Here is a 26,166-nt window from a genome sequence, read left to right as displayed (position 1 = left end):
GAATAACGCTGAGATGTCATTGTCAGGTCTCGAAGAAGGTCTGGAGGTACAAGGCGAGCTCCTGCTGCAAGACTCCTTTCTGGTTTGGGAACCAAAATCCCTCATCAGGAAGGGGCGTGACCGACACCTCTTCCTGTTTGAGCTGTCACTCATCTTCAGCAAGGAAATGAAAGATTCATCGGGACGAACCAAATACCTTTACAAGAGCCGCTTGAGGGTAGCTTTTCCACCGCTTGGGCACGCAAAGTGAGAGAAACAAACGGACGAGGGCCTCGGCTAATGGCTCAATTTTGTCCCCCCCCCCCACCTCAGACTTCGGAACTTGGCGTGACGGAGCACATCGAAGGGGATCCTTGTAAATTTGCGCTTTGGGTCGGCAGGACGCCCACTTCGGACAACAAGACGGTTCTGAAGGTAAATGTTCAGGGCGTGGCTTCTGGGCGGCGGGAATTCGTCCTTCAACCCGTCGCGCTCTCCTACCAGGCATCGTCCTTGGAGCTGAAGCAGGAGTGGGTCCGCAGCATTCGCCAGGTGATCCAGGAGAGACGGGGTCACCTGCGGGGGGCGCTGAGGGAGCCCATCCCACTTCCCAAAACTCCAAATTTGACTCTCGGGCGACAACGCAGCATCACGCGCAGGTAAGCGCGCCTTTGACTGACCCCGGTTACCTTCAATGAGCAAATTTTTTTTTAAATAATAATTTCAAAGGAATGGTAGAATCAGGGCGGCCCGGTAGTCCAGTGGTTAGCACGTGGGCTTCACAGTGCAGAGGTACCGGGTTCGATTCCAGCTCCGGCCTCCCTGTGTGGAGTTTGCATGTTCTCCCCGGGCCTGCGTGGCTTTTCTCCGGGTGCTCCGGTTTCCTCCCACATTCCAAAAATATGCATGGCAGGCTGATTGAACACTCGAAATTGTCCCCTAGCTGTGAGTGTGAGTGTGGATGGTTGTTGGTCTCTGTGTGCCCTGCGATTGGCTGGCAACCGATTCAGGGTGTCCCCCGCCTACTGCCCGAAGACAGCTGGGATAGGCTCCAGCACCCCCCGCGACCCTAGTGAGGATCAAGCGGCTCGGAAGATGAATGAATGAATGAATGCTAGAATCATTCGAGGAGCGCTTCACACATCTGCTTCACAATTCTGAAGTTTGGCTTCAGTCTTTGGGACATGATGTCTCACTCGCTGACTTTTCAACATTTCTGTTCCTAATCAATTGACCTGAGCTGACCCATTTGAGAAATGGCGACACACGCGGTGACCGCGAAGGTCTTCCATCTCCACGGCGACGAGAGTTTTAAGCCATGTCGCCCTGCCCCGTGTTCCGCGACGAGAGACTTTCCGCATCTGGCTGCTTGACAGACTTTTTTTTTTTTTTTTTTTTTGCCCTTCCCCGTTTGACAGGGAGACCAGCGAGGATGCCGACAGCTTGGGCGACGCCAGCAGCCAGCCCGACACGGTCTCCATCGCCTCCCGGACATCCCAGAACACCGCCGACAGCGACAAGGTACGGCTCGCTCGCCGACGCTTTGTAAGAGGCGTGTGCGTCATGATGACCTCACCGCTGCTGCAGCTGGGTGTGTGCACGCGTGCGCTTGTGTGTGTGTGTGTGAGTTTGCATGCGAGGGGGTTTCCTCCCTTCATGGTCTCACTGTTGGAGAAAACTTTGCGTCGTTGCTCTGCTGCAGAGGTAGGTTTTGTTTTTTATGTGACAGTGAGCTTATATCAACGTCTCTCAAATCCGAGTTCTTTAATTAGCTCGTCTTTAATGCAGGCATTTCGTCCCGCAGCTTTGAACCAAAAAAAAAAAGTCTAAAGTCTTGACATGATGCCAATCAGATTCTGAATTTCTACTTGTAGCCTAGGGGCCCCTCACCAATTTTTTTTTTTTTTTTGGTGCCAGGGACCAGTTTCATGCGGGTTAATTTTGCCACGGTCCGAGCAGGGGCGTGTTTGGTGGGCGGAGCTAGGCGGGTACCACACCAACGCTCTAAGACTGTTTTCCCCGCCCTTTTGAGTAGAGCATGGCGCATGTTTGACGTGACAAGAATCTCACGGCGCATCACCAAACAAAAACGTCAGAGGGTGTGAGTGAGTGAGCCGACTTCTGAGATACGAGCAGTTGATTTGCTGATTTGTTTGCTTTGACTTGAGAGCAAAAAACAAGCTGGGATGCGGCCTGACTTACGGAGTGAACCTCATGACAAGCATCTGTTTCGCACATGCTGAAATACTCTTTCGGGACACTCCCAGTCAAGGATTGTTGTCGCTTGTATTACCATTAGGTTTTTTTTTTTTCATAAAGTCACTCAACGGTTGAGGAACAAACCCAGAACCTTCAGATTGGGAAAGAGCCACTCTACCACCCGAGCCACGCCGCTCCCACTTGGTGTTCGTGTACACCTGGCATCAGCCGGCATACTCGTACCTCCGAAAAGAGCTTTCCAATTTTTTTTTTCAGCATCTTTTTAAAACAACCGCATTGTCTTTCGGTCCACTAGCTTAATGCTAACACATAATTGGAAATGTCATTCACAGGCTAACGAACAGCACCGGTGTTGCGATGCTATAACCCTTTTATTTGAACACAAATGGTGGAGGACGACATGTAGACAGATCATATGACAATATTCAAAGTCATACATTATTTATCCTCTGCGAAGAACGACTACTATTTGTGAGCGTTTTTGAGTACTGACCCTTCTTTGCGTGTCTCCTCCATGAACAAATGGGTATTCTAATGCCCCTAGGTGGCCAAGGTGCGCACACCAGAAGATTCTAAAAGAATACATTTGACAGTAACCTACTAGAGTCTTCATAAAAATATACTACACTACATTGACAAAGAGTGTGGAGTTTGTGATTGGGTGCGTCTCATTTTTGAAGGATGGGTCAAGTTCGGTACTTTGCACTTTGTGTTTGTGTACCTGCGTCTAGCTGTCGGGAGGCTGCGAGCAAGTGGTGGTGTTGTTGGATTTCTCCTCTGGTTTACCCGGAGAGCTCAGCGTCCGCTGCGGTCAGACTGTGGAGCTCGTGGAACGCTCAGCGGACCGACCTGGCTGGTGTCTTGTCAGAACCACCGATCAAACTCCGCAACAGGTAAGACGCCCAGATACATGTGTGGCGGTCCCGGGAATAGCAACCGGTGTGGCCGCACATCATGCGCATGCCAGAACTCACCATTGGTGTCAAGTGTTGATGGTGACTGTTTTTCGTTTTTGTTCCCCCCCCCCCTCCCCCAACCAGGAGGGCTTGTTGCCGATGAGCGCCCTCTGCCTCTCGCACTCCCACAGTGCTGCCGACATGGAAACGCTGGTGCCGGCGTCCCCCGCCTCCTCGGGCAATGCCCCCTCCTGCATCACCACCACCACCACCCCCTTCAGTGCCTCCAATTCATCGTCGCTGCCGAGCTCCGGGAAGGGTGAGTGTCTTCAGGAACCCGGAATCTGCGACCCCCCCCACCCACCACACCCACTTCCCCTATCTGCTGTCCATCTGACTTCCCGTTGACGCTTTCTGGTCCACACCGTTATGTAGTCAGGTCCTTTCCTGTTTCTGTTGGGTGTCCTCTAAACCAGTGGTTCTCAGCTCTTGTCACCCCCGGGACCCACAGTTGAATTTAGGTTCATAACAATCCAAAAAAATGAAAGGTTCAAAAATAGCCTCCGAAAACATGGATAAGATTTCGAAACATAACTGCGCTAACATGTTCAAAGTGTCTTTTCGGAGCGCAGCCAGGTCGGCACTGCTAAATGAGTATCTGTTCTCGCTTGCCTTACCTGGAGAAATAAAGGTTGACAACATCATTAAACAAATAAATCAATCAATCAATACCTCTTCTTTTAGTGGGTGAGTCCCTTAGCTAACTAAATCATTTAAAAAAAAAGAAAAAGGAAAAAATATATATTTTCGTGTGTAAATCAGACAGTCAGACAGTCCTCCATGAAGCATCTCCAGTTGGTCCATAATGCTGCTGCTCGCCTCTTGACTGGTACTCGTAAGAGGAAGCACGTCACTCCCTTCACTGGCAGCCCTTCACCAATAGTCCGCCCCCCCCCCATCTCCTCTGCACTGCACATGCCTGTTTTTGTTTTATTGATTAACATTTCAATTTCAAATACATTTCGACTTATGTAACGACTTGACTTTTTTTTTTTTTTTAAATTTTAAAAAGTTACATGAAAATTTGTCACGATTTTTTTATGATTCAAAATTGTAAATACACGTAACAAGTTGTCAATCATATGAAAATGTAAAAAAATAATTATATGAAAATCCAATGACACTTCACTTGTGAACATTAGAATATTTTTAAAAAGTTACATTTCAGTTAGAACTTTTAAACGCACAACAAAGTTTATAACATGAAATTAAAATTGCTGATTTAAAATACATTTGGAATTTTACAAGTCGTTGTATTTTACTTTTAAAAAGTTTTTTTAAATGAAATTAAAACAGGGTTTTCATGTAAAAATGGAAATCCATTTGAATTTAACAAGCTATGGCACCTGATTTTTTTTTTCTATTAAAATGTAAAAAAAAAAAACGCACTCGCAAGGGCGAGCACAATTCAATTCACGACTGGGTGAATTTATGATTTCTATTTTTCAATTTCATTTGACGTCATCAACTCCATTTCAAGGCGCTTCTCCTTGTTATCACAAAACAACAAATGGCAACTCTTCTCAAGCCACCCTCCCTTCAAGACCCCGCCCTTTTTGACTAAGCCACGCCCCCTGACCGGTACTCCTTTTGGACTTGGGTCGAGCGGTTCACAACGACCGTGTGGCTTCTCCGCGGGTCACCCCCCACCCGATGCTTGCTTTGGCCACATGGACGTGCGCTGAAGCATGCGGCGTGGCACAAGTGCATGCTGGGATTGTTCGGTGGTGTGGGGCTGGATTACGTGCCAGGACAGACGAGGTGGGTCCGAATTGTGAACGTTCAGTGGGAGAGGTGGTTAAATATTGACAGCGAAGGCGGAGTGATGAAATGTGACAGGAATGTTTTTTGACGTGTCAAACTGGACACGCAGGTTTCTGCACCGTCACGCATTTTGCTTGCCAGTGCCATGAGATTGAATTGAACGCACCTGCTCCCTATTTACATCTGAGCCAGTCGTGGGTGACAGGAGGCCGTGCGGGGAGGGAAAATGGCTCATTGGGCCCCCTCAGTTGGACATTTTCACTTTGGGGGGGGTGATCTCACTTTTGTTGACTAGGGAGTTTGTAAATGTACACCAAAAGTTGTCCAAAGAGTACACTGACGACTTTACATTGTACAAGACCAGTGCCGTTTCTTGAGTGTGTCCCGTCTAGTTTTAAAATGGGAGGGTGGCGCTCAGTTTTGTTCCAACATGTTGTCACTTCGGCCATTTGCTGGGAAAAAAAAAATGTAATTGTCCTGCCACTAGTTTGCTGGTAGAGAGAGATTCAAAGTAGATTTATTTAGAACGCACTTTACATTTGGACAACCAATCTCAAAGTGCACCATACAGCCAACAATAAAAAGCAATACAATCAAACAACAGATAGAAAAAGGGAGTGGGGGTGGGGGGGGGGGTCAATAAGAACAGTGAATAGATAAGCTTGCATAGTAAATCAGTTGGTAAATAAATGCTTTTATGTGTCACCCCCCCCCACCCCCCACACTGTGTGTGTGTGTGTGTGTTTGTTTACCTCCGCAGATTCTGCACCATTAACCCCCGAGACAGCCGCGCTGCACCCTCAACCCACTCAAAGTAAGACACAAGTGAAAATGGACGACTCCCCAGTTACGGGGTTGAGGGGGTGGTGGGGGGGGGAATCACATGACCTGAAGCATCTCATGTGAACGATTGTAGGACTTGGGACTTGCTTGTCTGAAAAGCAAGTCCCAAAAGCAAGGATTCAACTTGACTTTGTATAGATGAGACTCGATTTGAACAACATGACTTGACACGTCCTGCCTGTCGACTTTAGAAAATCTGAATTTTTCAAAATGGGGTTGGTTATTATTATTATTATTATTATTTTTAAGTGGGCTGTCATGCTAAGTGCAGTCTACCCCACTTGATAAAGCAAGTAACATGGAGGGAGCTCCAAAGATGATTTCATTTAGATTCAATTATTCATGTTTTTGATGACATCAGTGGGGACAAAAAAAAAAGAAAAAAAAGAGAATGGCAACATGAGAAATTTGCAACAACATCGAACTTCATCCATCGATAGGCATCAGAGTAGACAATTAAGTCTTGGACAAGAAGGCGACTGGCTTTGGCGCACAGCTCTCCAAGTTGTCCGCACCCCCCCCCCCCCCCCCCCCAGTGACTTCCTCATTCATCTTTTAAAGGGAGTTCACTTGAGCTTCAGGCCAATCAGGTCCAAGCAACAATTGGCCCTTCCGAGGTGTTTGCATTGACCTCATCAATCAGTCAATCAATCGGTCATCAATTCTAAAAAGTACAACAGTTTTGGATGGAAAGAAATGTGCACCTTTCTTCCATCCAAAATCCACAAAGAAACAAGAATTTCGACATCATGACAGTGAGGAAAAGCACTTCAGATATATGGGTTTGATGAATTAACATATAAGCTAACTCGGCAAGATTGTACAACTCGACTTCTTACTTGCTCGCTCTTGACCACAATAACTCGGAACGTGCCTCAAAAGTTGTGACTTGAGTCTTTCCTACCCAGGTGGGACGTCCGCTGTGATCTCCAATGCCAGCGGGGCTGCAGGGGCCATTGCCAATTCACCAGCACCAAAACGTAGCGGCACCGGGACAGGAAACACCTTAAAGGTGAGGAGGACTTGAAATCAGTTCTGGTAATAGCAGTCAGGCATCCAAAAACAAACACCAGACTCCCGATTCGTGTTATTGCTTACTTGTTAGCTACTGTAGCCATCTGTCCGTATCTTTCTACGTTGGTGTTAGCTAGCTAGCTAGCTAGCTAGCTAACACCAACACCGACATGAATCACAAAAATCTGCAAATAATTGACTCGTGTGTGTGTGTGTGTGTGTGTGTGTGTGTGTGTGTGTGTCACTTTAGCGCTGGTTGACCAGTCCCGTTAGGAGGTTGAGTCAAGGAAAAGCAGATGGACAGAAGAAAGCTCCGATTCGAAATAGGAGGCGGGACAACAAACTGGAAGTGACCATGCCCCTCACAGGGAACTCGACAATGGTAGGAGCACAGACACGAAAGAATGAATAAGCACACGAGACAAAAAATCTGCTTGTCGTCCATTCTTTGTATTCTTTTGTCAATTGACATTGTAAAATAACGCTTAAAAACACGCGAGTACACAGTCGTGCGTAGAAATGACTCAACTTCTGGTACGATCCAACATTCTGCCTTTTGTTTTTTTGTTGTTGCTTTTGACTCGAGTTCAGTTACTCAACTCACAGCTTGTCAGATCCAATTAGGAAGAACAAAAAGCTTCAAGCTGTTTATTGCCACTCCTAGATTGTTGAACTAAATATACAACACACCTTGTGCATAACGACCACATGTCAGTTAGCTAGCTTAAAGCTAACGCTAGCATATGCTGTATGTTTTGGTGCGGTAACCCTTGAAACAAATCGATTGAACGCAAATGGCGCCGCGCTGTACTCGCAATCAGATATGCTTCATCAACGACAACGTTTGCTGCTAAATGGCACCTGTCTTTCAAGTACTGCCCCCTGGTGGCCACACCTGGGAGCGCAATACAAGTAATGGCCATTTTATCGATATTGTGCGACAAACTTAATTCGTCAATTCTGATTTAATTAGATTTAATTATTACGGAATGCTATTTTTACACATTAAAAAAAATTATAAAATGTTTTACAATTTTTGGGAGAAGAAGGCTGGAGCACATTAATGGCTTTTCCATTCATTTCAGGGGTTGAAAGATTTGATTTGAAATACAACGTACGAGTGAGTGGTAATGGAATAAATTCAACTTAATTCTCAAGGCACTACTGTAGTTTTTTTTGTAGTTTTTATTCAATACAAAGAGCAAATAAAATGTGACCAGATTTTTCGTCGTGCATCAGTGACAACAGTGGTTAGTTGACTTTGTTGCTTTTGTGCAAAGAAGGCAAAGAAGGAGGAGGCGGGACAAAGTGGAGGAGAGGAGGAGCCAGAGGAAGAAAGTACCACCCCTTTACCACCTCCCATGCAGATAATCAAAGATCCCAACAACGCCGCGGTAACGTTGAATTCGCGACCACTTTTCTTTTTCTAACTGGCTTGCCGTGTGCCCTTTTCTTTTTTTTGATACGACTGTCACTGATCCGCAGGTGCTCGACTCGGACCAAAGTTCCAACGAGTCGGACAGTGAGCAGCAAAACAAAGCTATGAGAGGCCGCATGTGAGACCGAAGCATCCGCCGAGATGAGTTGAGCGCTCGGCGCGTGGCGAGCTTCAACGCCGGGTGTCTCTGTGTGCAGGTTTGTCGTGAACGAGATGGTCCAGTCGGAGAAGGACTACGTGAAGGACTTGGGTGTCATTGTTGAGGTTAGATGACAAACGTAATTCACAGTTTATTGAAGGCATTGATGTACCTGACACCAAAGCGTGCGGTTGGCTGTGTGTGTGTGTGTGTGTGTGTCTGTGTGTGTGTGTGTGTGTGTGTGTGTGTGTGTGTGTGTGTGTATGAAACAGGGCTTTATGTCAAGGCTGGATGTCAGAGGGATCCCAGAGGACATGAGGGGAAAAGACAAGATTGTTTTTGGCAACATCCAGCAGATTTACGACTGGCATCGCGAGTGAGTGTACAATACGGGGGGGCACGCTGGAGGGCAACGACGTTTTTGAAAACTTGATCATTTAAGTCGTTTAAAAAAAAATACACCTGAAAAAAATATATATATTAAAAATATAGTTGAATACATTTTTTTGAAAGAAAAAAAAGAGCTTTTTTTTTCAACAGGGAGGTTTAAAAATGCTCAATTTAAAAAAAAAGTGCCGGTAAAAAAAAGGAGAAGCAATAAATTGCAAATTTAGTAAAGTGGCAATTTCTCCATTGTGAGACTATTCAAGGTTTTCTTATCTTAATACCCGTACACTGTATGTATAAAATAGGCAAATTCAATATTTACATGAAAAACAAGGATCGTGGGTAATATTTTTCCAGTAGGAATTTTTTATTTAAAAAAATAAAATAAAATCACAAATGGTTAATTTTGCCCAAGAGTGCATGCTAGCTGTGTTAAGAACAAAATTAGCCATGTGATGGAAAACAAAAATAAACTTTTGAGTTTTTTTGATTGTGTTGTTTTGGGTGAAGTGCACCATTGTATTTTGAAAAAAAAAAAAAGATCAAATATGATCTGAATATTTTTGTGCTGATTCGTGTAGCTCACGTCTCTGGTCCGAAAGATGGCTAAAAATGTTTTGCTAATGTTTTAATTTTTGCTCATTTTAATGCTAATTGCTAATTGCAATTAGCGTTATTAGCTAATTAGCTAATTGCAATGCTAATTTTTTGCTGATATTGGTTGTGTTGTAAGATGACTCATGACAATCAGATAAGAAGAAACGCGAATGATCCCGCACGCACTCATTGCATGTTGTTCTCTAGTTTCTTCCTAGTCGAGCTGGAGCGCTGCATTCAAAATCACGACCTTCTGGCTGACCTCTTCATCAGACACGTGGGCACCTTTTTTTTTTTTTTTTTTTGCGGAAGCACACATCAACCAACCAATGGGAGATGACCCTCGAGCGTGACCGATTGTCCTCTTTTTGTGCGCCGGTCTGCACTGCAGGAGCGTCGCCTTCACATGTATGTGGTTTACTGTCAGAACAAGCCGCGGTCAGAGTACATCGTCATCGAGTACGAGACCTTCTTTGAGGTATTGTGCATCGCCACGCTCGTCCTACCGTACGCGCCATGGAGGTGGCTCGGCTTCGTCGAGCTGGGGGAAGCCCGTCCACGTTTGTCCCGCCGCTGAAAGTAGGCGAGACTCATCCGCGCGTGTCTGCAGGAAATCCAGCATGAGATCAGCTGCAGGATGTCGATCAGCGATTACCTCATCAAACCCATCCAGAGGATCACCAAGTATCAGCTCCTCCTCAAGGTCCGTCAGCATGACGCGTCGTGTTTTCCGAGCTTCGCGCGCGGTGGCAAATATTGACGATGACTCGCTTTGCTCACGTCTCAGGATTTCCTGAAGTACACGGCCAAAGCCGGGCTGGACTGCGAGGAGATCGAGGTCGGTTTTTTCTTCAGGGGGGCTAAGTGGACCGTCGCAAAATGGCCGTTGTGTTGGTCACCGCCACCCTTGTTATTTTGCGTGTAGAAAGCACTGGAGCTGATGTCGCTGGTCCCGAAGCGCTGCAATGACATGATGAACCTCGGACGACTGCAGGGATATGAGGTAGGCGCCTTCACCAGGAAATCCCGAATGAGTTCAGAATTCAGTCGGTGGGGTGTTTTCGGAGCAGTCAAGACCACGGCGTGCCTCCGGAAGAACAACAACGTACGAGTCCATCAGTCGCATTGCTAAGCAACGGAGGCGAATCGCGCGCGCTCGTGCTGTACATTTTGTTCCCAAAGCTAGGTCGCGCTAGCAATTAGCTTCCCGCGGTTCTTTGGAATTTGAATCATTGTCTCTATCTTGTGGGCAAAATCGGGTCGTTGCAATGTCGTTTAACGTTCGACAGATGTTCCTTGTCGGGGAAAATAGGCAAATGGAAAATGAAGGGTGTGAAAGCAACGGAGGCGAATCGCGCGCTGTACATTTTGATCCCAAAGCTAGGTCGCGCTAGCAATTAGCTTCCCGCGGTTCGTTGGAATTTGAATCATTGTCTCTATTTGGTGGGCAAAATCGGGTCGTTGCAATGTCGTTTCATGTTCGAAAGATATTTCCTTGTCGGGAAAATAGACAAATGAAGGGTGTGAAAGCGAGACTTTGAAATGTGAACGCTACAGGGGCGAAAACGTCAGAAATGGAATAGCTACGTCTCCATTTGGCAAAGTAACCGACGTCAGAGCAGAAACTAATCAAAGGCAGCCGCGCCGCTTCAGTGTTCGACAGTAATGGTGGCTCGATGATCCGGGCTACCTCGCAAAGTTTACTGACGCTGCTCTGACAGAGCCAGAACACATTTTTTGACATGGATATGATGAAATCAACACCTGCTTGCATTTTTTTTCGATATTGGAGTTTTATCCACTGATCAGTTACGATTGATCTCTTTACTCCGCTGCAAACATGTTTTCATGCATCGGGATATAAAGCCCCAAAAATATCACATGATAAATATTCAGTCCGATTTTATATTTTCCCCCCACCCCAAAAAAAGAAGCAACGACACAGAAGTCATATTTTCTTATATTAAGTTATATCATGACTATAATTTGCCAGTGGCAGTGCCACCGCAACATGGCTCAAATGCAGGACGCTGTCGTTTTATTTGATTTTTATTTTATTTTGTCATCTGCCTCAGACGCGATTTTATTGCGCTAATTATTATTTGCTAATTATTTTAATCATGTATTCACGTTAGGTCAAAGTATTTACGGATGCCGCCTTCACAATTGCGGTCTTGTATTTGCAAACTAGCGCATTTCGCGCCTCCCTTCCTCGACTATCTGAAGCAAAAAGGTTGAAAAAGAAGCAGAGGGTTATCCGGGGTTGTCCGATTCCGGCATGACGGGAAGGCCGCCTGCGATCGCGATTTGTCGCGACCGCTGCGACCCCTCACCCCATGCGCCTCTGTCCTCAGGGGAAGTTGACCTCTCAGGGTAAGCTGCTGCAACAGGAGACCTTCTGCGTCTGCGAGCAGGACGGCGGAGTTCTGTCCCGCAGCAAAGAGCGCCGGGTTTTCCTGTTCGAGCAGATCATCATCTTCAGCGAACTCCTGCGCAAAGGATCCAACAATCCGGGATACCAGTTCAAGAACAGCATCAAGGTCAGACTGGCGGACCGCTCGAGAAAAACGCTCCCGTGTTCTGCAACTTCGAGTCAATGCGCCACCTGGCGGTGAAATGCCTGTCATTACAAGTCCAATTGAAATGAATGCAATCATTCACATCGAACGTTAATTGTGGACCAACCTTCGGCGGGCCGGATTAAAAAGACCAAGGGACCAGATTCGGCCCGCGGGCCGTATTTTTGTTTTAACCCCTCCCACTCACATTTCAACTTTTTAAACCTTCTTTTCTAACCTCTTCTCTCTCTCTGTCAGAACAGAATCGCTCACCAAGCTGTTTGTCGCACCCAGTTGAAGTTTACTGTACAAGAAAACGAAACGCTGTTTATTTCATCGAACACCAAATTCCACCAAAACCTCGTTCTCACCGCTATAACGTTCTCATTTCCAAGTCCCAATTTCACGGAATTCATTTTCCATTGGCTGATTTTGCTCTCAACAAACACATTTAGAACGTAAACTTCATCATAACGACTGGATATTTTTTTCCCCCCCACAAAATAGTGAATAGGCCTTCGTTCCGACAAACCGTGGGATAAGCCAACTGCCGCCGCCACCTTCCGAATTAGCGTGACAACGTAGAGACTCATTATGTCCCTCGAGGGACATTGTATCGAGTTTCGACTGTAATAACCCGCTAGCTAGCCCGCTAGCTTAATCGGAATGGAGAAGGCGAAAAGGTAATCTGGGCCGACGGAAATGACAATTGACGTTCTAAGTATAAAGCTTGAAGCAGCTGCCACTTTAACACACGCAAAGCAGCATCACATACAACCAAAGGGAATTGAGCTTTGTCATTTTAAACGACCAAAAAACAAACGATAACAAATGTCTGCTAGCGCAATGCTAACAACATATGATGCAAAAAAAAATCCTACGCGTGCTTATAGAAATTAGCATCAATGGCCCAGAAATTCTGAAATTTCAAACCTTGAAGCATACCTTTATGACCCCCCCCCCCCCCAAAAAAAATCCAGTTTTCGGCGTTTTCTCTTTTAGCTACACCATATGTACAGATTGTTGCGGCACTTCACTGATGACGTGTGGCTTAAAATTCACATTTGTCTTCAAAGCTTAAAAATAAATATATAAATAAATAAATCGGAAATTGAGCGGGTATTCACTGTGGGTGTGTCTGCAGGTGACTTACCTGGCCATGCAGGACAGCGTGGAGGGAGACCCCTGTAAGTTTATGCTGTGGTCTCGCGGCTCAGCGGAGCGCTTCACGCTCCAGGCGTCCTCCACCGACATCAAGAGCACCTGGGTGGAGAACATCGCCGCCCTGCTGGAAGCACAGAACAACTTCTTGTCCGGTGAGCGACGGGATGGATGCGCAGGCAGCGTTTGGTCAACCTCGTTGACGTTTTAATGCCCCCCCCCCCTTTTAGCTCTCCAGTCTCCCATTGAGTACCAGAAAAAGGAAGGCGGCATATCGGTGACCCGTCCCCTGTCGTCGGGGCGATCGCCTTCGGCCCCGCCCACACCTAATGGCCACGCCCCTCAGCCGTTGCCAGACAGCGACCAGGACGTCCAGGTGGGAATCAAATCTTAGTGTGCAAATCTGCACAGTAACTGTTATTAACAGTTATACACACTATATACAACAGTTATACACACTGTTATTAAACCAACATTAAGATGTTGGTTTAATAACAGTGTTATAACTACTGTGCCGAGTATACAAATGAACTTCCATCTCAATTAATCAGGTGATGTTTACATTGCTCACGCATGACACACGTTGAGCTGATAAAAGAGTGGAGCATGTAAGTGGCAGATCGGAATATAGTACGTCGCATGCAAACGGGGGATCAGAGAGCTTCACGTGATTTGAGCAAAATGTCTCCATGAAAACCTGGCCAACGACAGAGAATTGTGAGCCAAGATTTTTCTTTCTTCCGGACACACGTGATCGTGAGTCAATATGTCAAGCTATTTATTTTCAGCTCCTTGAAAGAAAGGCGAATCAATTGTTTTGTTTTCCTTGAAGTATCGACTGCACAGGTGTCAAACACAAGGCCCGGGGGCCACATCTGGCCCGCGACATTTTATTTTTGCCCCTGAAAGCAAATTATGAGCATCAACTTCATGTTTCTTGTTAAAATAACAAAAATGCAAATTGTCCCTTCACTTTTAAAAATATTGAGATATTGCAAGACTTTTTTGTTGTTGTTGTTACAAAACTGCTTTTAAAATGAGCAAATCATTTGGGGAAAGTGTTTTTACTGGCCTGTGATTTCAAAAATTCATCAATTTGTTGTGTGTATGTCAAATGGGACAATCTTGCATTTATTCGGGTTGAAATTCGTCAGGGTTCTACAAAGGAAACCGAACATCAATGTGGCAAAATGAATAGGACACCCCTGCTCCAGTGCTTTGCATGAAATTGTTAAAAATTGTCCAACATCATTTTAGATCCAACTTTTATTTCACGTCCATTCCACTGGATTCCCGACCTCTTTTTTTTTTTTTTTTTTTTTTTTTTTCAGGAGTTGGTGCTGGTGCTCCAGGACTTTGTGGCCGTACGCGAAGACGAGATCTGCGTCTTCCGGGGCGAGAAGGTTCAAATTCTGGCCTCCAACCAACAGGGGCAGAGTCTCGTGTACCGACCGGCCAACAGCGACTCGCCGGCGGCCGAGGGCTGGGTGGCACGCAGCGCGCTCGACACGCAATGACCCCCCCCCCTCCCCAACCCCCACCCTTGCACAAACACGCACACGGACTTCCTGTAGCAGGTAACGTTAGGCCCGCCCTCCTTCTTGTGGTTTCAGTGTCAAAACACACCTCCAGACATCATCCATTCAGGACCGCCATCCGATTGGTCCACGAGCCAATCGCAGGTGACATCACAAACTTTTGGATCCGGGGAACCTGCCGTTGCCAAGCAACAAAAGAGACAGTTTAAAAAAAAAAAAAAGAAAAAACGGAGTTCCTTTGGATGTGTCTGCGTGACTCCGCCCCTTTCATGATGAGGACGCACATATATGTACTGCATACATGCCACTGATTGGTTGAAGATGATCAATATGAAGAATAATAGAATCTGTTTTTTCACCTGAATAGAGAAACCCTTTGTCATATTCGTGTGCACGTGAGAGAGCGAGAGAGAAAACGAGTATGTGTGTGAGTGTGTCTTAGTGGCGCCTTCCCGTGTAGGTTTTTAAACGCAGCGAGCGTGCGGTGGTGCGCCACTGTAGCAGGGCCGTGACAACCATGTTGCTGCCGGCCGTTTGTTTTGTTTGCGCAACTCCGAAAAGACCTTTTGCCCATGACGCCACACACACGCGTGTCCTTCCGGCTGGCAAGAGCAAACTCGGACCAATAAACTCTCACCAATTTGTCCTGTAAGACTCGGGGGCTGAACAACTTTCCCGGCATGGTGGTAACATCCATTTAAGGCATATATGCCCCGTTCAATAAATTAAAAAAAATAAAATAAATTACATTCTACCCCCGACCCCTTTTTTTTTTAAATTCTTTTTTTTTAGCATCCGTACAGCTATTTATGACATCCAGTCTTGGATTTTATTTTATTTTTTCGTACATTTTCGTACATATATGCTCCACTCAATAAATTAAAAAAAAAATGTATATATATACTTTTACCACCACTTTTTTTAACATCTTTATAACATCCACTCGTGTATTTTTGTTTCTCATTTTTTTCCATTTCCCTTAAAAAAAAAAATATCTGGCAGCACAAGTGTTTGTCATTGTTTTCAGTTCAGGTCAGCAGTGGTCATTTTGTGTTCTGCCCCCCCCACCCCCACACACGGAAGCAACGTGGCGCCTTCTTGTTTACACACTTCCCGAAAAGGTCTCTCGCTGGCTGATGATGCAGTTTTCGTTTGCGTCCCTCAACATGATGCCGTCTGTCCCGCCGTGTCCAACTTTTTTTTTTTTTTGCCCATCCCGCTTCCTTGACCGTCATCTGGTCTCCCCGTCTGACTTCCTCTTTCCTTGCCCCGACCTCCCTGTGCCCGACTTCTTCTCTCCGTGTCCCACCTTCCTCTTTCCAGTCAAGCTCTCGACTCGTCTTTTTTTTTCGGTGCCATTCTCAGACAACACCCTGGTCCTTAAGGAACTTGCGTTCTGTCGGATTTTAAGATCCAATGTAGTGTGCTATTAGCAAGGCGTTGGGTTGCAGTGGGGGAAAAGGATGTGAATAGGAAAAAGTGGAAACTTTCCTTGGGTATTCGATGGGAATTGGCAGTGGGTAAACGAATGGGAATGTCATGTTAGCTTCTAGCGCAAATATTCCATGCAAAATGATACAATTCAACGACATGACGTCAATCGACTCCGAATATTGAATTTTTCAAGGTTTCATGGACTGTTTTGTTTTTCCACCAAAAACGTGAATGTGGAGTTGAATAGTACTCATCCTCCAACCTAACTTATTTAAAAAAAAATGTTCAAGCTATAATGAGCCAACTTCCAATTTTGTAAATTGCTGCTATATTCTTATTCATTCCCAAAGACAGTTTCCAGCTTTGAAAATTCTCCGACTTTTGCTCCCGATTTGTTTCTACTAAAACAGGTGTGGGCAAAACGTGGCCACAAAAAGGTCTGGCGTGATCAAGAGTTTTTGCATTCATTTTGCAAATTTTCCACAAAATGATTTCATCAAAATGTTCATGCAGTACTCGTATTTACGTGAACTGTAGGTAATTAATTTTCAGTTTTGTTGTATGATCAATTTTCAACGGGTCGGAAAGGGTGGATTTTATTTATCCCACTCCTCCCCCCCCCCCCCATCACGTCATTTTATTTTGTTGTGTGAAATATTGTGATTCACTTTATATTTTTTAATTGCAAACTTGACCTTCCAGTGATTTATTGTGAATAAACACATTAGAAATTGTAACATAATTTCAATTATATATGAAATGGTCAATTAATTAAATCAAAAATCACCCAAGAAATTATATTGATTATTATATTAGAATTATTTCTGATGCTGATTAACATTTTCCACTTAGACATTTTCATTTCTATTTTTTTTTCCCCCACTTCATCAAACAATAACCCATCAATTCCTTTTAAAAAAAAAAAGTGGCCCCGTCGTCAAAAGTTTGCCCGCCCTTGTTCAAAGGTGCAAAAGACGCAGCGCGGCACTGGAAATGCTTCACAAAGGAAATTTAAAGTGACGACAAAGGCTTTGAGGGAGCGCGTAGTTTGCTACATTTGATGGTTTGAAGATAAAATGGAGTCCACCGCGAAGGATTCAACTGGATTGTAGCGTACGATCCAGTTTTTAGGCCGACGCCGGCGCAGTAACAAAGGTGACGAAAAGCACACTGAGGCGGCTCAGGAAGGGAATGCGAGCGTCGCGGCTGTTAGAACGTCAGCCCCATTTGACGAGCAGTAGACCGAACCAACCGGACGGTGTTATTTCTACCAATCTAACAGCTTGGTGACCACAAACAGCTCTGTGTCAAATGTTTGTAATAAACGTCATTTTTCATCCAACGCAAGTGGGAGCGTTCTTTGTCGGATGGAATTTGTTTTTTTCATTTCAGCCCTTGTTTCTAGAGCCCATCCATCCATTTTCCACCGCTTATCTGGGGCCGGGTCGCGGGGGGGAGCGGCTTTAGCAGGGAAGCCCAGACTTCCCTCTCCCTAGCCACTTCTTCCAGCTCTCCCCGGGGGATCCCGAGGCGTTCCCAGGCCAGCTGGGTGACAGTCTCTCCAGCGTGTCCCGGGTCGTCCTCGGGGTCTCCTCCCGGTGGGACATGCCCGGAACACCTCACCAGGGAGGCGTTCGGGAGGCATCCGAATCGGATGCCCGAGCCACCTCATATGGCTTCTCTCGATGTGGAGTAGAAGCGGCTCGACTCTGAGCCCCTCCCGGATGCCCGAGTTTCTCACCTTATCATTAAGGGAGAGCCCGGACACCCTGCGGAGAAAACTCATTTCGGTCGTGTCGATCTCTCGCTCCCTCCTGCCCTCACTCGTGAACAAGACCCCAAGATACTTAAACTCCTCCACCTGGGGCAAGATCTCCTCCCCGACCCGTAGGGGGTACTCCACCCTTTTCCGACCGAGGACCATGGTTTCAGATTTGGAGGTGCTGATTTTCATCCCAACCGCTTCACACTCGGCTGCGAAACGCTCCATTGAGAGTTGGAGAGCCCTGCTTGAAGGAGCCAACAGTACCACATCATCTGCAAAAAGCAGAGATGCGATACCAAGGCCACCAAAACGGACCCCCTCGACGCTTCGGCTGCGACAAAAAGGGCAGCAAGAATGTATCTATTTTTTTTTATACAACTATCTGTACGTCTAACTTAAAGTTGAAGCACTTTTGCCACCTCGACGTGAAACTGGGGGCAAAGTGTTGCCTGTGCCATTGATAAGAGCAGCGATTTAGCCATAAACTGATTTAACCAATTAGAGATAAAAGAGTCTTAAGGTCAGTGGCGCTGATTCTCCGCTTTCATTTCGACACGTAGCCGACGTAACGTGTCTGCGGTGTAGCAAGGAGCAGGTGTGTGTTTTTTTTTTTTCCTCACAGTTTTGATCTGCGTAAATGGGACAAATGGACTCGAGCCATATAAAAGGAATCGAAGTGACTTTATGACGGAAATGAAACGAGATACGAGATAATAAGATTCAAGATACCCGAGAGACGTGTTGCACTTGACAACTGGCTAATTAGTGAGCTACAAGTGGCACTGTTTTATGAGTTATTTTGTTGGTCGTCACGATATAAATGTTGCTGTTTGCCACAACCCAGTTTCTGATACTCGCGCACATTAAAAACACATTTCGGAAATATTACTTAACAAATATGCAGTTAAACAAAGTTCCACTTTATGTGGATACTAGTGATTTTTTTTTTTAGGACGGTCTAAAAACAGAAACGCGGTTGCAAACCAATGCTAATGCTGAGTTTTTGCTCAAGAGTATATGCTAGGTGTGATAGTGGCTATGCTAACTGGTTAGGACAAATGTAGCTAGGCATTATAAAAGAAGAAAACGTTTGAGGTGAATGTCTTTTTTTCTCCTAAGTGGCAAGGTCACACTGATTTGAATGACGCACTCCATTAAAGTTGAAAACGTTCGGGGAAAAAAAAAAGACTTTCACATGGTCACAGCAATTAGCTTGATGTCATTTCTGCTCCGGATATAAGCTATTTTTTTTCCCCTCTCACTGTGAATAAAAAGGCTTGCGTGACAGGGTTACGAGCAACAACTTTAAAAGACAATTAGTCTCATTTTTAAAATAAGTCATGAGTAAAAAAAACAATTATTTGAACAATTACAAGATACAGCAACCAAATCATAGCTAAAACCGGCTACTTAAAGAAACTTAGCTCTTACAATTAAGTTGGTCAGTCATCAAGAGTCCCAAGAGTGAAAAAAATGCAGTTTTAGCTATTGGGAATTTGAATTCATGTTTTTTTTTTTAAATAGCTAGTTCACATTTTGTCGTACGGGACAACTTTGGACAATCTACACAAGCTCATATTTCTATAATTCCGTAATGGCCAAGCGGCTCTTATGTAACGTTTACAGGACGCCCACTGACAGATAAAGGCTCACGTAAGTACATACTGCCTGCGTGTGTTTCATCAACTTGATGGCGGCGTGACAGCAGCAGTAGCGGCAGCGGCAGCAGCGGCACGGGCGGCCACAAAATGAACGAGTCCAGTTCGGCTGCGAATATGCAATCGTTGTTTCTTCAGAATGGGAAGGAAACAACGGAGCCTGTGAAAGCTCACGTCAAAGGTGAGCAAAAGAACAAAGGCAATTAATAAGATGGCCGCTTTTGAATCATTTAAATTTCAGTTTTTCAGCATTCAAGGTACAGTTGTATGGAGGTTTTATGTGCAAGACATTGAAATGTTTGTTTGTTTGTTTGTTTTAATCTCAGTATTTGTTTAGGTGGTCATTGGTGGAGAATTCAATCATGATTCTGGGGCTACGATTTGATTATGAAACGATTATGGCTGCACCGTTAGTTTTTGTATATTGTTGTTGTTGTTTTTTTTTCTTTCACAACACACTTGCCTTTGTCTCACTAAGTAAGCGTTCATCACGCACGATTTTTAAAAACAGCATATAGAGAATTTTCTTGATTGTGCCACATCCAATATGGCTGCTGCATCGACGGGCCTTTTTTTTTTTTGGTTGGAGTATGGGACTGAACGTCAAACTAGGCTGCAGTGGCCATTTCCGAGAGACAATATCGGGAACATTTCCAACAAAGTTCTGAATTTGGTATTGATGGATTCATTGGCAAGAGCAGGGGTGGCAGCGGGGGCGGAGGTGGCAGCTGCAAAACCCTTGCCACCCTGTAAAAGCACTTCTGCAACTGCGACCGGTTTTGTCAAAATGAGCGCTCAACTGTGCTCTGGTGATTTTGGTTGACTGGATTTGGCTCGAGTGGTTGGTGACGGTCCAGATGAACCTCTTTTGCCCTGCGCTCTTTTGCAGGTTGTGTGCCCGCATGGCTGCAGGGCACGCTGGTGAGGAACGGCCCCGCACTTTTTTCTGTGGGCGACACCGAGTACAACCACTGGTTCGACGGGATGTCCCTCATTCACAGTTTCGCTTTCAAAGACGGTGGGTCACGTTGACGCAAGTGTCGGGCCGGGCGTTCGCGAATCGGGGGGGGCGGGCCTTCGGTGGTGACTTGCCTGACTTCATCCACCTCTTGATACCTACTAAAACATCAATACTACCTCTACAACAACAACAAAAAATCAATCAATCAATCAATAAAACGCAACTCTGCCGAGTACAACGTGGGGCAATTCAGAATCGCTATTTTATAAAATTACATAACAAACCAAAACATTGGAATAAAAGCAGAGAAGTGTCCATCTGGTCATTTTTACATCCATAAATTGAGGACTTTGATAGATTTGAGAATGAGGATTGATCCAAAAAAAGGTACATTGTGAAACACTTCAATAAAGTACAACCGTTGTCCTTTTTTAAAAACACACGCTAGCGTGCGTGCGTGCTAGCGTATTGTTTAAGCTAGCCTATGTTGTTTAAGCTAGCCTACGCATCTCGGGGATGTATCAAATAGAGAAATAGCATCCCTAACTGACGCTACGCCTTTTAATACGGTGCGCCGTGGGGCTGTGAAAATACAGTATTTGGAGTCTCCCGCGCACCTGAGGCGAAACCAAAAATTTTGGCCTTTGGTTAGGTTCCCTGGCTGAATTTCGGTCCCTGGCACTGATGTCCTTCTGACAATATTGCGCCGCCATCATTGCTGCTGCTGCTGCTGCTCACCTTGATGTTAACGTTTTTGTTTCGCCAGGTGAGGTGTTCTACCAAAGTAAGTTCCTGAAGAGCCACACTTATGAGAAAAACGCGAAGGCTGACCGGATCGTCGTCTCCGAGTTCGGCACCATGGTCTATCCTGACCCGTGCAAAAACATCTTCTCCAGGTGCTGTACGGAAGAGATTGATTCATGGGATTTAATTTGTTCTGAACTGAAGTTAGTCTACGAAAGATTATATATATATGTAGATATTGTTTTGGAATCATGAAAGAAGACCTTGAAGTGAAATTTGCCTGAGTTCTGTGCGAAAAGCGCGGATTCCGCGACGGTGTCAATGTCGGGTGCGGGTGGCTGTCTGTCGGTCAGTCGCAGAGTGAGAGTGACTCGACCAGTTCAGGGTCGAGTCCGCTTTTCGCTTCTTTTCACACTTAACGTCTTTTTTTATTTTATTTTTCCTCACCAGAGCATTCACGCATCTCAGCAATGTCATTCCTGACTTTACCGACAACAACATGATTAATATCATCCGCTACGGTCAGGACTACTACGCCTCGTCCGAGATCAACTACATTAACCAGATTGATCCCGTCACTTTGGACACCGTCGGAAGGGTGAATGTTAAGGCAGGACTTTTGCAAAGTTTGCTCGACACTATACGATATTTTCACTTAAAACCCGCATTCGTTTCAGATTAACTACAGGAAGCACATCGCTATCAACTTGGCGACGGCTCACCCTCACTATGACGACGAAGGCAACACGTACAACATGGGCACATCCATCGTAGGCTTTGGTCCACCAAAGTATGTCATCTTTAAGGTCCCAGCTAATGCTTCAGGTAGTCTTATGGTCGTTTGACAGCTTATACCAGGGGTGTCCAACCAAAGACAGGGGCACACCCGCCGTTTTTCAGGCTTTGCAACCCTTGTTCCCTTAATTGAATGGATATTATGCTGGGCCTCGTGGTGTGTGCGACTTGGCCACCAGGGGGCAGTAGAATACAGAAGTACTGTACATACAACTGTCAATTGAGGGGTTCGTTGTTTTTAATGGCTGGCTCTACTTTACGAACGGCAAAAGTACCAAAAAAGGACGTGTGCACCGCAGAACGATCGAGAACAGCAAATAAAATAAAAAAACACCTAAGGCTGAGGGCAACTTTGCCAAAAACGCCTAAAAAAATATGTGGCTAATCAGCTCATGCTAGGTGAAGCTACGATCGCAAATGCATCAAAAGTAGTGATATTTGACGGCATTTGGTAACGTTTGAGGCAGCAGATAACGCAGCTTTATGGGCGTAAAGCCTGGCATGGATTCACTATTTTACCGGAATACTTTGACTGGACCCTTGTCGACGTAATGTGACCGTGTTTGATGGAGTTGGACATTTTCGTGTACATGTATGACGTTTTTATGGTGAGTCGCCATTTTGTTTTTGAGATCTACGATTGTTGAACATAAATGCTCACTCAGTCTGCATATATGATTGCATTGTAACATGTTGGGCAACATTGAAAATCTCCAGAAACACAGCTTTTAAAAGATGTATAATATCTTAACGCATGTACTCAGCTTACGACGTGAATCAGCGATTTGTTTTGACAGATGACGGGAGGGCCCCTCGGTGGGACGGCCGAACTTTAAAGGGAATGCAATTTTAGTCATCTTGACATGAAATATGATGCTCAGACATAAAATGATCATTAATAATATGACATAAGTTTACACAACCAACAAAAGATTTGATGGTGAAACCTGAGACCGTCACTAAACTGCAGTAATGGTTGCCATTTTTTCACAGCATAAACAGACCTGTGAGTCTTAGTATATGCTGTCTATCTGTATGTTTGTGTTCAACTCTTAGTTACATAATTTAAAGCCACTGCAATATCGGTGCTAGTTTCATTAGCCATTTTATAGCGTTTCGCAATAGGTGTTAACGTTAAGCTAGCAGATTGACCGTGGGACAAAAAAGTTGAGACACCCCTTGGCTAATGCTCCAAGCTCTCCAATGGAGCGTCACCATTTGTTGGACAACTTGAACACGAGTCCATCGTTTCAGCTTGTGAGCAGAAGACACCCGCCCTCCGGCGCACGCAACAGGTGTGCTCGCTTCCCTTCCGCTCCACGCTGTTCCCCAGCTACTTCCACAGCTTTGGCATGACCGAGAACTTCATCGTATTCGTGGAGCAACCGTTCAAAGTGAACGTGGTCAAACTGGCGACCGCCTATTTCCGTGGCATCAATTGGGGAAGCTGTCTCAAGTTCAACAAGGACGAGCCGGTATTGAAGACGCGCGCCGACGCCGTTTGACGTCACCGGTCGGTTTTACCTTCCGCTCTTTCCTAGACCTTCTTTCACCTGTTCAACCGCCGGACTGGGAAGAAGGTTTCCACTCGTTTCTCCGGTGACGCCCTGGTGGTCTTTCATCACATCAACGCCTACGAGACCGAGGACCACGTGGTGTTCGACCTCATTACCTACAAGGACAGCAAACTTTACGACATGTTCTACATGAAGAACCTGCGGATGAATACCAGTAGCTTCATTGAGGCAAACTCCAATGCGTCGCCTCCTGTCAGCCAGCGTTTTGTCCTGCCGCTGAATGTCAACAAGGTGAGGCGCAAGGGCATCGATGAGTAGAAATGCTTTGAGTGACGCACTCGGTTCCTGTGGAACAGAGATGGGCGTTCCGTCCCTGGACGCACCGGTCCATCTGTCCGTCTCGGACGGACATCCATTTTTGGGACGAACAATGAGGAGTTTTTTGTTTTTAAAGCAAGAACGGAGGTGGGTTTTTGTCCGTCTCCTTTAATCGTCCCTAACTGGGTTAAGTATGTGGTCTCAGGAAGCAAAATAACAAGGCCAGAGTGTAGCCAAACGCTCAATTTTCTTAACAGGATATTTCAAGGGTGTCAAACTCATTTATAGTCTCGGTCCACTTCAGAGTTCCGTCTTCCCTCGGAGGGCCGTTCTATGACAGTTTAAACTACAGACACAAGTGTATGTTGTGCAGGACTCACCGAAAGGGGCCAACCTTGTGACTCTGTCAGACACGACGGCTACAGCAGTCATGAAGGACGACGGTGAAGTCTACTGCCAGCCGCAAACTCTGTTCCAAGGTCAGCCTTAGCTGCCACAAATAAGTTGTACACCGCTCAAGGTGTTTGAGCCTATTGGCCTTTTATTCAATATCCTACTTTGGTGCGCTAAATTGGCCCTGCTCGAGTAGTGATGGGAAAACGAAGCTTCGTGAAGCACTTGTGATATTTTTTGACTCCTCCGGATGGTGCTCTTTGTTTAGTGTCATGGAAATGCATTAAAATTCTACAGCATCCTTAAGCCACGAGTGTCATCTAGAGGAGTCAAAAACTCACAAATGCTTCACGAAGCTTCAGTTGTCCATCGTTATGTGCTAGTATGCTCTTTGTCCTCACGAGGAAGCAGAATGACTCGGGCACACCCGTATATATATATATATTTTTTAACCCCACTACAATATGACATTTCTGCATGCTAGTAGAACAACTAGGTCACACTAGTGATCCTATTGAATTCTACATGTTAACATCTAATAAAAATTGATGACAAATCTAACATCTTGTGCTTCACGAGTGGTAGTAGGGCACTTTTGCCTCACTAGTAACGTCTAGTTTAGTCTAACTATTGAGGACAAAGATTGTACTAGTGCATGGATAGTGTAAATGGCTTGCCGTAATTGTCCATTCTCTCGCCAGGTCTGGAGTTGCCCAACATCAACTACAAGTTTAACGGCAAGAAGTACAGATACTTTTATGGATCCAGAGTGGACTGGTCACCGCAACCCAACAAGGTCCGCACTACAGGTGGCAAAGGTCCTCCCACTTGGTACTTGAGTAAAAGTACAGATACTGGACTTTAAAAAAATATCTGATTATTAACTTGGTGCTATTACAGAGATGGAGAAACAAAATCGCATTACAGTTTGTTTTAGTTCGTCTTAGCTTGACTTTTACGCTAGCAAAACATGTTCTGAAAGCTGATAGCTATGGTAACATAAATGATGAATGAAAAATGCTTAATTAGTTATTGATGACAATTTAAAAAATAAATTTCAGTTTGCATTTCTGTTTTTTTTTTTGGATGAAATGGACAGTTTGTTTAACGGCAGAAAGCGGGGGGTTTTCACCTGAAACTCGACAACGCATTTGTCACAAATCATTCTTGGAGTTGACATCAAAAATTGTCTTAAAGGAGAAGCTAGCAAGAGTTGAATGTAGCCTGCCCTGCCCAATCACCCCCAGTCATCTAATCATAAAAGTACGCAGTGGTGATAAATAGTCGGAGAACACATATCCAGGTTGACAAAATAGCATCAAGCTAGCATTAGCACTCAATAAGCCGCAGTTCACCACTGTTGCGACATGGGTAGCATGACTTATTCATAATTGAGAGTTATTACAATAGGAATTGTTATCACTTGGAAGTCTCTTTTTTTTTTTTTTTTTTGTTAAAACCGTAACCGTGACGTCCCGATTTTTCTCCCCCAGATCATCAAGTTTGACACGGTAGCTATGACGCATGTGGAATGGCATCAGGACAACTGCTACCCGTCAGAACCCGTGTTTGTGGCGTCACCCGGAGCTGTGGATGAAGACGATGGTGAGCTTGCACCATCTTTTTTTTTTTTTGCGATCATGAACTACATTTTAAAGTCCGTCCGTCTCTTCTCTGCAGGTGTGATCTTGTCATCCGTTATCTCTCCGGACCCTAACACCTCACCCTTCATGCTTGTGCTCAACGCCAAGACGTTGGAGGAACTGGCACGGGCCGCCATTCCTGTCAGCGTTCACTTGGATCTTCATGGACTTTTCATCCCCAATACCAACTGAAAGCCCAACAGCCAAAAGTGCTAAAACTCTTTACTGTGCTTAGAAGAACAGGTAAAGATATTGGAAAAGGTGCATTAAAAAAAAAGAATTTACAGACTTTTAGAAAACCAGTCAGTATCTGGCGTGTACTTTCATGCAACACATCCACTTCA

At 45.2% G+C, this 26,166-nt stretch overlaps 2 protein-coding genes across 4 annotated transcripts in view; both read left to right on the top strand.

Moving 5' to 3' along the window:
- Positions 1–17,370, top strand: part of LOC127592950 (kalirin-like) — a 32,268-nt gene extending 14,898 nt beyond the window's left edge. The window contains exons 36-57 of one of the 3 annotated variants that reach the window (XM_052054092.1): positions 27–217; positions 313–414; positions 484–638; positions 1,398–1,500; positions 2,931–3,092; positions 3,240–3,414; positions 5,680–5,733; positions 6,671–6,774; positions 7,027–7,158; positions 8,057–8,170; positions 8,262–8,332; positions 8,412–8,478; positions 8,626–8,729; positions 9,545–9,614; positions 9,729–9,815; positions 9,948–10,040; positions 10,125–10,175; positions 10,263–10,340; positions 11,692–11,877; positions 13,040–13,211; positions 13,287–13,432; positions 14,388–17,370. In XM_052054092.1, coding sequence (XP_051910052.1) covers positions 27–217; positions 313–414; positions 484–638; positions 1,398–1,500; positions 2,931–3,092; positions 3,240–3,414; positions 5,680–5,733; positions 6,671–6,774; positions 7,027–7,158; positions 8,057–8,170; positions 8,262–8,332; positions 8,412–8,478; positions 8,626–8,729; positions 9,545–9,614; positions 9,729–9,815; positions 9,948–10,040; positions 10,125–10,175; positions 10,263–10,340; positions 11,692–11,877; positions 13,040–13,211; positions 13,287–13,432; positions 14,388–14,573 — 2,603 coding nt within the window. In that variant the 3' untranslated portion in view covers positions 14,574–17,370. Of the gene's footprint in view, positions 1–26; positions 218–312; positions 639–1,397; positions 1,501–2,930; positions 3,093–3,239; positions 3,415–5,679; positions 5,734–6,670; positions 6,775–7,026; positions 7,159–8,056; positions 8,171–8,261; positions 8,333–8,411; positions 8,479–8,625; positions 8,730–9,544; positions 9,615–9,728; positions 9,816–9,947; positions 10,041–10,124; positions 10,176–10,262; positions 10,341–11,691; positions 11,878–13,039; positions 13,212–13,286; positions 13,433–14,387 lie in introns of all 3 variants that reach the window. The other 2 variants (XM_052054083.1, XM_052054074.1) reach the window with 2 other exon arrangements.
- Positions 17,371–19,480: 2,110 nt separating this feature from the next.
- Positions 19,481–26,082, top strand: bco1l (beta-carotene oxygenase 1, like). Its single transcript, XM_052055106.1, has 11 exons — positions 19,481–19,632; positions 20,341–20,469; positions 21,179–21,308; positions 21,607–21,754; positions 21,834–21,981; positions 23,206–23,426; positions 23,493–23,759; positions 24,160–24,265; positions 24,881–24,975; positions 25,673–25,784; positions 25,860–26,082. The coding sequence occupies exons 1-11, from the start codon at positions 19,542–19,544 to the stop codon at positions 26,012–26,014; spliced, it is 1,602 nt and encodes a 533-aa protein (XP_051911066.1). The 5' UTR covers positions 19,481–19,541; the 3' UTR covers positions 26,015–26,082.
- The last annotated feature ends 84 nt before the right edge of the window (positions 26,083–26,166 follow it).

Source organism: Hippocampus zosterae, chromosome 2 (genome assembly GCF_025434085.1).
Source record: "Hippocampus zosterae strain Florida chromosome 2, ASM2543408v3, whole genome shotgun sequence".
Lineage (NCBI taxonomy): Eukaryota > Metazoa > Chordata > Actinopteri > Syngnathiformes > Syngnathidae > Hippocampus > Hippocampus zosterae.
This window is presented reverse-complemented; position numbering and strand designations above follow the sequence as displayed.

Excerpts from the sequence above, each read along its gene's own strand:
- bco1l (XM_052055106.1), top strand. The coding sequence starts at position 19,542 with ATGAACGAGTCCAGTTCGGCTGCGAATATGCAATCGTTGTTTCTTCAG. Across the intron at positions 20,470-21,178 it reads CAGTTTCGCTTTCAAAGACG|GTGAGGTGTTCTACCAAAGT; the intron begins GTGGGTCACGTT and ends TTGTTTCGCCAG. Across the intron at positions 23,427-23,492 it reads AGTTCAACAAGGACGAGCCG|ACCTTCTTTCACCTGTTCAA; the intron begins GTATTGAAGACG and ends GCTCTTTCCTAG.